The 12,321-nt window shown below is 36.3% G+C and overlaps 2 protein-coding genes across 28 annotated transcripts in view; one reads left to right on the plus strand and one right to left on the minus strand.

Annotated features, from left to right (window-relative positions):
• Nucleotides 1–12,321, minus strand: part of LOC6037170 (glucose transporter type 1) — a 431,006-nt gene that overhangs the window by 227,198 nt on the left and 191,487 nt on the right. For 22 of the 27 annotated variants that reach the window (XR_005278313.1, XR_005278311.1, XR_005278309.1 and 19 more), the window contains exon 1: nucleotides 1,612–1,859. The exons of 4 other annotated variants lie outside the window; for them this stretch is intronic. The gene's annotated coding sequence lies outside the window, so the exon portion shown is untranslated. Of the gene's footprint in view, nucleotides 1–1,611; nucleotides 1,860–2,106; nucleotides 2,123–12,321 lie in introns of those variants that run through there. One more of the 27 variants, XM_038261487.1, reaches the window with a different exon arrangement.
• The window catches only part of LOC6037168, a 115,870-nt gene continuing 110,519 nt past the window's right edge, over nucleotides 6,971–12,321 (plus strand). Inside the window, exons 1-2 of the mRNA XM_038261151.1 lie at nucleotides 6,971–7,723; nucleotides 8,446–8,872. Of these exons, the coding sequence (XP_038117079.1) occupies nucleotides 7,190–7,723; nucleotides 8,446–8,872 (961 nt within the window). The 5' untranslated portion in view covers nucleotides 6,971–7,189. The remainder of the gene's footprint in view (nucleotides 7,724–8,445; nucleotides 8,873–12,321) is intronic.

A 12,321-nucleotide genomic window follows, 5' to 3' on the forward strand; every position in this document is an offset into this window, starting at 1 on the left:
ATGTCTTCTAAAACATATCAAAAAATAAAAAAATAAAAAAAAGTGTTTTTTTGCAAATCAAGTTTTAGTGATAAAAAGTTAAATAAAAAAATCACCAAATTTTTTTTACCGTGTATCTTTTTTTTCAGTGTAGTCCGTATCCATACCTACAACTTTGCCGAAGACACCAAATCGATCAAAAAAATCCTTCAAAAGATACAGATTTTTGAATTTTCATACATCATTTTTGTATGGACAGCTGCCAAATTTGTATGGAAAATTATATGGACAAACTAATGATGCAAAATGGCTTCTTTGGGCATACCGAAGGCACCAAAAAAGTTTCAGTCGGATTAAAAATACAAAAATTAAAATTCTAAAAAAACAACCGATTTCGTAGAGAATTGCTTAGTATTTGTTATTGAATTGGCATGAATGTTATTTTTACCGTCTGCCCGGGTACCCGATATGGATTTTTTGGTCATAGATTAGCATTAGACCTTCACAAAGTGTTCATATTAAAAGTTTGTTGAGGTTTTAATTTTTTGATTTTTTACCTTTCTTACAAAAAGATAGGTACATATAAGGTTTGCGTAGTGAAAAACTTTTTTTTCTGAAACCTTTGAAATTCTTGTAAGGGTTAGGTTACGGTTTAATCAAGACTTTTTGTGAATGTATTTTTTTCGTTTCAACTTTGGCTCGAAAATCAGAACTTTTTCTGAAAAGTTTGAGCGATGTCTGTATCCATTGTTATAAACAAAGTGCACTTGGACAAACGAAAAACGCTCTTCAAACGTTTTAAAATGGATTTTCAATTTTGACATAAGGTTTTAAAATGTATCACGTATTTTTTATGCAATTTTTCATTTTCATCAAATTAAACGTTATTGATGTAGTTTTTTTTCATAATTGTGGTAAATACAAAACTTCATATCATGTTGGTCAAACGCGTCGACTACTTCACACATACTCGAGCTAGTAATTGATTCCAATTCGCTTATCACACTTCAAACGTCATTCTTGCTTTTTTTGTTACAACTTGTTTTACACACAGTCTCGTGTACAAATAGTACCAAATGACTGGTCGTTACTTTTCATCTTAATTTGACAGCGTACTTGAGACAATCGCCGATAACGCAGCAACACGCGGTGGTTGATAAGCGACGTCTGGAGTGACTACGCTGGAATTATCTAATTACTGCCGCATTTGTAAACTATCAGCAGTGAGTTTCTACGAGTAACGTTGAAGTTCATCATGAATAAATATCGTGAATTGCTAGAATTGTAGCCCTAAAAATCGTTTGCAAAAAAGTGCAATTCATTTGCGGAACTCAATTTTGGTAGGGATGACAAACAAAAATGATATTTTTTGTTTGTTTCGAAAAAGAATTTGATCATTTTGTTTCGTTTGTTTGTTAAAAATGGTCGTAAAACAGTTTTAAACCAATTTGACATCCCTACCGCACAACAACAAGCTCTCGCGACCGGCTATTTAACCTATGCGCGATGCACCTGAAGGTCTCTTACTCTCGTTTGTATCTCCTTTTCTCTCTCGATTCTCCACATTCTTCACTCTCTTCCGAATTCGTTCCATCAATACAAATAGTGCCACACTAGCAATGCAATACACACCTGATTTGATGACCGGTTTTCACTTTCCACAAGTCAGCGGCAAGAATCTTAAAATTGATGAATAACACAAAACACTTCTGGAATGTTCGTTCCAGATTAACACTCGAATAGAACTCACTCAAAACTTGATTCAGATGTGACAAAAATTGTCATCAAATGTAACTTCAATTAAGCCTCATAAAACTTTTTCTGTTTTAAGAAAACAGAAAACAATAAATTCTTCTCAATAGAGTATAACAATCTTCACACTAAATACAAAACTATTATAGAACAAATTTCCTAAACTAATTAAATTTAAATCAAAATAATCACAACTATTCCACCACAAAAAAAAAACAAGTCACAACCGATCGCGAATTCGGAGCAAAACAAATCGTTGCGAAATTAGATTTCGCCAAATTTTACCACGCAAACACACGCACACACTAGCAGCAGCATGCGATCGCACGCGTTATAAACGACGACGACGACACGTGCACTACTAAACGCACCCACCGACAACAACACGGCCGAAGATCAGACCTACTTGGAGTCGCAGTTGGAGCGAAACTGAGTGAGTGAGTGCTCGCGCTCCAGCCTCATCAGCGTCGCGAGAAGAATCGAACGATGACAATGAGAGAGCGCGCGCGAACAGTTAAAAAGTCCAGAGTTTTTTTTGAAAAGGACCAATAAACCATTTTCTTTCATATGTTTATAGGACCTAATCAAAAAAAACTCGAGAAGTGATAAACGTAGAGTTCATCTTGTCTAGACGCGAAAAGGTTCGTCAGGGAACGCGGGTTGTATAATGGCAATGTGACCGCGAATGAATTTTGTTGTTAGAACTTAATTATGGGTGACACTATCGCCGAGAGCAATCCAAGCGGAAATGTGGTGCATTTTTGTTTCTTAAGTTAATTTGTAAAGGTTTCTCAGAACAATCCGATTGCATTTCATATTTTCAAACAAATATGTTTGTAAAGAAGATAGTTTTAATCAACATTTTTTACGTAAAGTTCTACGAAATACTTGATTTAAACTTCGTTTAAGTGAAGATCAGACACTGATCACAAAAGAAATAGAGAATAAAAAGAAATCTTCTGGTAATGTATACCAGCATTGACTTGACTTTAGAACGATTTAGATTTAATAATAATAAACAAATTATTTTGCAAAACTATTGATAGAAAATTGTTTACTAACCCCTGTCTGAGCTTTTATGTTTTTTCACGAAATAAAAACTTTTTACGGGAACGTTATCAGGGGTGGTATTTGGTCATACAAATTTCAGTTAAGTATGCCCCCTCCCCCCCGGCTCCTGATAACGGTTCTGTACAACGAAACTTCACTATAATTCAAAATATTTTTAATCGAGCCCCGAACATGCTAAATAGAAAAATGCAATGCAATTCAAACTGTTCTCAATTGACTAGTCTTCTATTTCCTCTGATATTTTTTAAATATTTGTTGTACCACAAACTTGATTACACCACAATTACAATATTTTTAAAATTATTGATAAACTCATATTGAAAAACGAGTCTAGAAAATGCATACTCATCTGTACAAAGATTTACAAAGCGGATTCGTTAATTCGGATTTCGCTAATTCGAACGTTTTCAAATTGAAAAGCACTCAACCGTCAAAACGAGTTGTCAAACTGAAGTTGATGTTTCAACCCCATTGTTCGATGATTTTTTTAAAAGCTTTTGACAGCTGTCAGTCGTTCCAATTAGCGAATTTGGATTCGATCATTCGAATGCAGTTCCTTTCGATTTAGCGAAACCGCTCTGTATTTTTTTAATAGAAATGTTAGAGGTCCCTTGATTTCTGAGTGAATTTGAGCGTGACATTTAAAGGGTTACGAGCGGGAATTCCCGGGAAATTGGCATTTTTTAAGGCTCTTCTCGAGAACAGAACACAGATGAAGTCTGCAAGTAGTAGACGAAATACGTATCTGTCAAGATATTAAAAATATATAGCGGAATTAAAAGGAACAACTCGTCTCTTTGTATTCATAATACTTCGTTCAGTTTTTCTTGTAACGGTGAATCAAAAATTTGCAGTAAATTAAAAGTTGAGAACGAAAGAACAACTTCGAAATGTTGCTTAGGATTCTTATTTGTCTTATGATAAAAATTACGATCATGCATACTGATATTTGAACTATGTATTGTTTATGTTTTGTAAAAAAAAAGAAATAACAATCTGATGTCTAACACCACCAACTACGACTTAGACTTATTCATTAAACCAGGGCTGTGGAGTCGGAGTCGGAGTCGGAGCCGGAGTCGGCTAAATTTTAAGAGCTGGAGTCGGAGTCGGAGTCGGAGCCGAAGATTTCTGATAACCCGGAGTCAGAGTCGGAGCCGGAGTTATCTTAAATTCAACAAAAAATATGTTTTTTTTTATTGTTCAGTATTTCCTATAGAACAGCTTAATTTACAAAACATCTTATATTTTTAATTGATTTATCAGATGACATTATGTTTTTGAGACTTTTTATTGTGATTGAAATGCTCTAATTGTGTTATTACACTTTATTCACTAAATGATAACCTCTTACCCAAGTATGTAGTAGGTATCATAATTTAAAAAAAATATAAAAAATATTGGTTATGTAGTCAGACACATCTAATTGATTCTTGAATGCTTCCTTTTGCCTATATTTATGTGCCTTTTCAATTCAAATTTGACCAAATTTCATCCAGTCTCTGAAAAAAGTACACACACAGTCATCTTTTACCCGATAGCATATGTCTTGGAAGTTTTAAGTTAAATCATTTTTTAGGAAAAAATTACGAGGTACATAAAAAGATTAAAAATAGTAATCACTGTTTTTGCAAATCGAAAAAAGTCACTGACAGTTTAACTTTTGTAACAAATAATCAACGATAATAACAATCCCTTACTTGGAACTCAACATGCGCATTTTGTTTATAACTGAGTACAAGAAAATCAAAGTGTTGCATTTATATTAATTGAAACTAACAAAAAATATCAAAACAAGTTGCTACAAATTTTGAAATAATCATTGATTGTTGATGTTGATGTTGATTTTAGGTAAACTATTTTGATATCGTTGCAAATTATCGTTGAACAAATCTCAAGAATTCAGTACAAAAATGAACTAATTAAAAAAATGTGTAGAACAAAATATAGGATTTTAATTTCTTTTTCAAATATAAAAAAAAATCAAAATATTATCAACTAGTACGAATTTTCTCATACTGTTTGTACCACGCCAATATAACGGAAAGTGATAATCATTGCATATCAATGTACCTTAAAAAAATGAAATATTTGTGACCTAGAAAATATTTTACTTGTGGATATTTGTTTTTTATTATATTTTAAGTTTTTTCATATATTTTGATGGAAGCGCAAGATCATTCATAAAGCTTCGTTTTAGGTGAAGATTCACGAAGTATCGTGCGCCTCCTTTTTAAAGTATATAAAATTTTAAAATTAAAATAAATAAAAAATTTCTAGGGTAAAATATTTTCCATGTCACTTGAATTTTAATATTCAATAGATCATTAAGGCCAGGTTTCTTTTAGTTATTCATTCAAAAATAACAATTCAATATTTAAATTTATTAGCTTTGAAAAAATATTCTCAAAAAATCCAAATTTATTTACAAAACTGTTCTTTTCAAAATGCCTCTAAAACTGAAGATATTTTTTGATTTCTGTTTCCATTACGTATAAAACTTGTAACCTAGAAACTTTTTTTTCCATTTATTTACTTTACTTTACTTTTACTTAACTTATTTTTCTTGAGAAAAAAATGACGCTTAGAGAGTATTTAAATAATCCTATTTATCAATGTTTTAAAAATAATTAACTGATAATTGTTAACTAACTTTTGAAACATTTAAAAATATGTGGAGTCGGAGTCGGAGTCGGAGCCAACCATTTGTTGAAAGCTGGAGTCGGAGTCGGAGTCGGAGTCGGCTAGAGTTGGTAGGCCGGAGTCGGAGTCGGAGTCGGAGCCAACCATTTGTTGAAAGCCGGAGCCGGAGTCGGAGTCGGAGTCGGCTAATCTGAGAAAGCCGGAGTCGGAGTCGGAGTCGGAGTCGGAGTCGGAGTCGTTTGAAATATGACCCGACTCCGCAGCCCTGCATTAAACTCAGGAAAAATCATTCAGTGAGAGTTTAGAACTGAAAAAAAATTCCGTGCAGTGTTCAATCCCAACAAACCGTTGGATTGAACTTGTACCAGCTGAATTCAAATGCTTTTTCAAAAAGAAGATACTGTTCCACAAAGTAATTGAAATTTTGATATTAAACTTACATTGTGTTGAATAACTATGACTAAATGTTATTAAATTTATACAAATGTTATGAATTTGTAATAATTCTTTAAAAAAAATTTATCAACAAATCAATGATTTTGCCAAAAAAAACTCCCAGGAATTCCCGGGAAATTGCCAAGTTCAACTCTCGATTCCCGGGACGTACTTTATGTATGAAGCCTAAAAAGCAAAATCATATATGAGAAAAGGTTAATACGGATGGAGAGCAAATTGAGCTCAGCATCCCCTCACAAAGACTGGTAGAATAAGTACTGAATATCATAAATGCGAGAAAGTCAATGCGGATGGAGATGAATTACCCACTCAAATACGACTAATTTAACGAATTTAGCGAAACAGTGAGCAATTAAAAATACGATTGTAATTGTTCATGATTCGATTATCCGAAGTTCGTAAGAAACCTTCAGATAATCACTCTTCAGATAATCGAAACATCGGGTAAACGAGGCTTTGGAAAATCGAGTATGGACTGTGCTTGTCAACAAATTTTAATTTTCAAATATATTTCAAATATTTTCATTTTCGAAAATTCGAATTTCGGGAAAATTTAACTTCAGATAATCGAATTACGAAAAAAATTCTTCTTCTAAACTATTCTAAAGTAATTCACAATTTTTAAATCCAAGTTGGCCGTGAAGAAATATTGAGAAAATGCATTTGGTAATTTAATAGGCATTCAACTTTTCAAATTTGACTATTGGGGTCGCAGACTACAAATTTGATGTAATAAGGAAGAAATTAAAAAAAAGAAAAAGTTTTTTTTTTGTTCATGATTGGATCATCCGAAATCCCATACAAACTTTCAAACTTTGGATATTCGAGTCTGTTTTTATTATCACAATGTTTTTCTTCGTAAAAGTTTTAACTCAATTCTGCTTGCAATTCTGGATATATAAAAAAAATCACATCCAAGCAACTCTATTATCATTTACCCAGAATCCAAACCCAATCTCTTTCATAGCCCCATCATCTGTCATCAAAGTCCCCCTAGTTTGTTTATCGTCAGGTCGATTCCATTACTCCAATCGCATCGGTTCGTCGGTCGAAATCGCCGCGAGTTTCACCCCGTCCTGTTGGTCCGTATTGGCCTCGTGATTGGCCCTGATTCCGGCGCATAATTCCGTCATTACAGTGTGCGCAAACCCGATATTCCTGGCCCACGAGCGACCCGCTCTAATCAGATCAGGAACCCATCTCGGTGAACCCTTTTTTTTTGGTGCGTTGTCCCTTTCGGAACGTCGGACGGCAATAAATCCGAAAATCAAACGAAACTCTGTCGATAATGAACCAAAACTATGTGAGAAAATGTGAGGAGTATTTGCAGAACATTCCGTCCCAAAAGTTGCCACCGTCGTCCAGTGGCGGCGCGAGCCGTCCGAATCTTTCATCCCGAAAATTGACCCAACCCGGCCTCCGGCCGGGACGGCAGTCAATCAATAATGCCATTCCGCCACCGGTTCTGCCGCCGCCACCCGCCGAAGGTAGCCGACCAAAGCCCAAACCGACTCCCGTTCCAGCTACCGGGGGCAGGAGGACCCCATGCCGTCCACCAACGGCTCGTCCCGGCCAGCTGGGATCCAAATTTATACGTCCCTGTTATCGCCCGAAAGGGGGGGAGAGGGCCGGCCGAAGGGGAAGTGATAATGTCAATCAGAACGACGTCAGAGTGATGGACGGAGCTGGAGCTGGAGGAGGAGGTGAAGGTGTTGGTGAAGGAAGGGCGACGGGCAAAACGAAAACCTGGGACGGGATACTGACGGCGGAATCTACGGTGGAGACGACGGCAGCGGCTTCGTTGACGCAGATCAAATCAAAGGTTAGTGAAGGGATGAGGTTAGGGTTTTTTTTTTGCATATCGAAGATATCGTCGACCTGTTTCATGATTCGAAGTCATTTTCCCTTAAAACTGATCGCAAAATTCTAAGGAAATTCCTTGATTATCCGCAATTCTGTTTTAAAGACTTGTCAAGAATACAAACTTATAACCATGGCAGTCTACATCAGTCCATCTGTCACTCTGTGATCTGAACAGATCTGAATCTGTCCTCCCCCTGCTTGCTTCAAGTTTCGCTTGCTTCAAAGGCCAAAATTAATCTAATTTCACCTTGCGCCCAGCAATGTCGCGATGTCAACCGTAGACGACAACGACGACGACGTCCATCCCACCATCAAAGAGATGTCCTTAAGCCGATAAGGAAATGACGATGAAAGAGATGACTTGGGCAGGGCAGGATGTCTGTTATCTCTCGGGACCTTTGACGGCCAGTGTCCTGGGAGCTTTGCGATGGGTTTTTTGTTGCGACGTTTTCTGAATGTTAAACTTGAAGACGGTGACAAACGATCATCGGCGGAAGCACGATTCATCCGGGATAATGACGCGATGTACTCACCTGGAACGGGAAAAGATAAGGAAAAAGCTTTAATAAAGAGGAAAATTTAGACAGATGTGAAAAGGTTCAAGTTCTACCCAACCCTATATTACCCATTACTCTGACATCGTCAAACAAATCTAGCTTTCCTTCAATCTCCCTCCACCAGGCCACCCCACCGTCGCCCCAAGCGGAACCGTCTCCAATTACATCGACATTCCCCAACGGAGCAGGAGCTGCACCGGACAGCAGCAGCAACAACCACGACCTCACCTTAGCGCCCAACCCATCGCTCACGTCGCTCCCATCAAGCGTGACGTCCTCGTCGGTGCGACCGGCAAGTTCTTCGATTGCCGCAGTGCCACCTCGACCTCGGCCCTCGTCGACCGTCTTGGACGCAGTGACGGAACTTGTTCCATCATCAACGGCGTCTACGGCCAGGGCGGAGCAGGTGAACCAGAAGCAGTTGCAGGGAATTAATTTATTCCGTTTCGATCCGCTGAGGACTCTCCAATTTCTGACGCTCGAGCTCAAGTCCAAGCTGAAGCCACTGCTGCTGACGGTGCGTGGCGGGAGCAGCGCCGACGATGGTTCAGGTAATTTTGCAGGGTGTCGACATCAAGAGATGTTGGGAAAATATCCATCAATTCAATAAAAAAAAAAGAGTTTCGTTTGAAATGGTCCTATATTTTTTTATTTTAACTTTTTGGGTGTTTTAGGACCGCCTTGAGTCTGGGGTATTCTAAACACCCACAAAGCAAAAAATAAAAAAATTTGTTTACAGGACTTTAAAAAAACTCCAGAAATGTACTTTTCAAGTATTTATTTTTTTAAATGACTAGATAAAATTTGAGATTAAAAAAATAGGGAATTTGGAAGATGAGAATTGGTGATGCTTAAAAAAATTAAGAGGATACGGGAAATTCTCCACGGAGTCCTGAAGTAAATTTCACGTGGAGTTGAAACGTGTTTGGGAGGGTAAATATTATACAATTATGTAGTATGACTATCTCAAGATTTATACTTTTAAAACATGTACTGAACTGAGCCACAAAATGTCCATGTACGTTTTTTTTTTTTCTTTGGAAAAAGGATTTTCGAAAGCGCTTTGAAAAAATAGTTTCGTTGAAAAATATTATTTTGCAATCTGGGGAGACTATGTAAGTCACTATGTTTCATAAAATTTTTAAGCTATAATTTGTGCAAATTTATTTGAGATCTTCAAATATACAATTGATATGGTTACTTGAAACGATTAATTTGAAAAAAAAAATCACAATGAATTGTTTATGTTTTTTTTTTCATAAAATATATATAAATTTGCATTTGACTAATTAAAAAGTTCCAATTTTGTTCAAAATTTATTCAAATCAAAATAAAAAAAATCAAATTATTCACTCTACAGCATTGCCTTGTCGTTCTCGATTACGAGATTCCTACTCGAAACTAGGTGTCCGAAGGCTTGATTGTTGAGGCAATTGCAAACTTCTTTTTACACCTAAGCTTCCATCCACCCCAGGATTCGAACTGACGACCTTTGGATTGTTAGTCCAACTGCCTACCAGCGACTCCACCGAGGCAGGACCCAGGGATACGACTCCTACACCTGGACTGAGCTAACGACCTAACCTTTTTAGTTTAGTCCGGGGCCAACATTTACTTCCCGTCCGACGGAAGGCGTGGTCAGACAAATCTCGTCTCAAAATTTGCCACCGGGACCTTCTAGGATCAAACCCAGGCCGACTGGGTGAGAGGCAACCACGCTTACCCCTACACCACGGTCCAATATATAATATAAATTATCATTGCGACCAAAGAAAATTGCTGCAAGAATATAAAAAAATCGACGTTACCTGGGAAACTTGTTTTACTAAAAGTCCCATTAATTTGAAGATATTTTTGAATACTGTTTAATGACACTGAATCTGTGTCACCCAGGCTTACGGTATATTAAAGTCTATATCTTAAAAAAGATTTACTGATTTTTTTTATTCAATAATTGTTGTTTAATAGTAGTTTATGCAACTAGTTGCAAAAAGAGGATTTTTTCAGCACGAGTCGTACATTTATCCAACGAGGTTCACCGAGTTGGATAAATACGAAGAGTGCTGAAAAAATCAAGTTTTGCAACGAGTTCCATACAACATTTTTTGCAATTCCAAAAAACACACACTGAGTGAAATTTTATGTCAAATTTCAAGTAATTTGTCAATAAATCGTTAAAATCAAAAAAAAAATTGAAAAGTGTTACTTTTCGAAACAAGTGCTGAAAAGTTCAACTTTTCAGCACCCATTTGTGTGCTGAAAAGTAGAACTTTTCAGCATTTATTTTGAAAAGTGTTGCTATTCGATTCTGTTATTTTTGGTACAGAAAAGTAGGCTATTTCGTCGTTAAAAAATGACAGGAAAAGTAAATAGTTTCACGACGGAATTGCAAAAAATGGTTTTTAAAACTTTCCAGTTTTTATTATTGAATTGTGAACGAAATTTTTACTAAAACCTTTTTTTTTTCATATTTAAGATAGACGCTCAAAGAAAAAAGAAAACAAAAAACAATTTTTCAACGGAGCCTTAAAAACATATTTTTTATAGAAATTTTACGTTTGAAGCAAGTAAAAGGCTTATTTAATGTTTAATTACTTAAAGTATTATTTTATAATGTAATCATTGATTTTTTTTGAAATCTTATAAAAATTCTTTCAATTTTCTTTTTCAAGACTTAAAAAAAAGTTTTCCAACGTAATTTCCAATTATCCTTCATTTGCAAAAAGACTGTATTCGATTTTGAAAAAAAAACCTCATTAAATTTTAACCATGGTTGTGTTTTGAACATCGTTCATTAATCTTTTTACAATGAAAATTGGTCGCTAGTTAAGGGGTTACATAAATCAAATTGAAAAAAAACTGTTGGGAATCAAAAATAAATGTTATTTGGTCAAACACCGGAAGAAATTTTCTGATCTCTTTAAAAAATACCTTTTTTTTAGATGTTTAGAGATGATTTTTTTTTTTTTTTTGCTGTGAACAGACACGGACCACTGCGACACTTGCGTATTGTAGTATGTACGTACGTCTATTGTAGTATGATCTGTTCTCAGGTTTTCTGTTTTGCTGCTATACACAGCCTGCCGAACGATCGTCTTCCGTAGCGCTATTGTTTGAGCGAGACAGTATTTGACAAATTATTCGAGCAGTTGCCCCCTCTCATTCCCCAGACCAATCCCCCAAATGCCATGCCACACGAGCACGAGAGACCGATCCGAGGACGTGGAGATGAGCGAGATTGAGGGGAAATCTCGTTTATTTTTGACCCATCTAGAGATCGTTACCGATCATATAGCCCAATCTTCAGCTCGAATTTTGTCTGAGAGCATGTGACCGAGTCGAAAGTAGCATTTGAAGCTCTTCTCTGCGTATTGTTACAGAGTTCTTCAACGCTCAGACTCAGTCGCCAACAGATCGTCTGAGAGATTGGATGGGATGGGTTTTGGAGAGGCTTGGAACTTGACAAAGTCAATTCCCGCAGCAGCCGATATCCCCTCTCGACCGCCACCTACCCCTTTTGCCTCGCCAGATGGGTTTCAAGCCATCGACCTTCCGCTTACAAAGCGAAACCCGTACCACTACACCACGGGAGCTCGGCAAGATGATAATGACATTGAAAACTAAACGGAAAAATGATTGTAAAAATAAATGTACCAACCCTTGGCTTGGTTTAAAACTAAGGTGGTTCACGATTAGAATATTTTTGAAATTCTAACTTTGAAGGAATATGTTTGAGATTTATTTTGACTGCTAGAATGTTGTTGAGCTTGTCAATCCAAGTAACTTTGCCGAAGACTCCAGAAAATTTATCTCGCAATCTACGCCTTCTACGACCAAATATAGAGAAAGCATCAGAGCAAACCTTCAACAATCAGTTTTTGAACGTAGCATTCAGGGTTAAGTTTTAGAATAAAGGGATTGTCGAGGTTTTTTTAGAGCTCTAATATAACAAACATTTAAAAAATTTGAACTTATGAGTCAAAAGTTACAGCCATTTTAA

Source organism: Culex quinquefasciatus, chromosome 3, assembly GCF_015732765.1.
Source record: "Culex quinquefasciatus strain JHB chromosome 3, VPISU_Cqui_1.0_pri_paternal, whole genome shotgun sequence".
Lineage (NCBI taxonomy): Eukaryota > Metazoa > Arthropoda > Insecta > Diptera > Culicidae > Culex > Culex quinquefasciatus.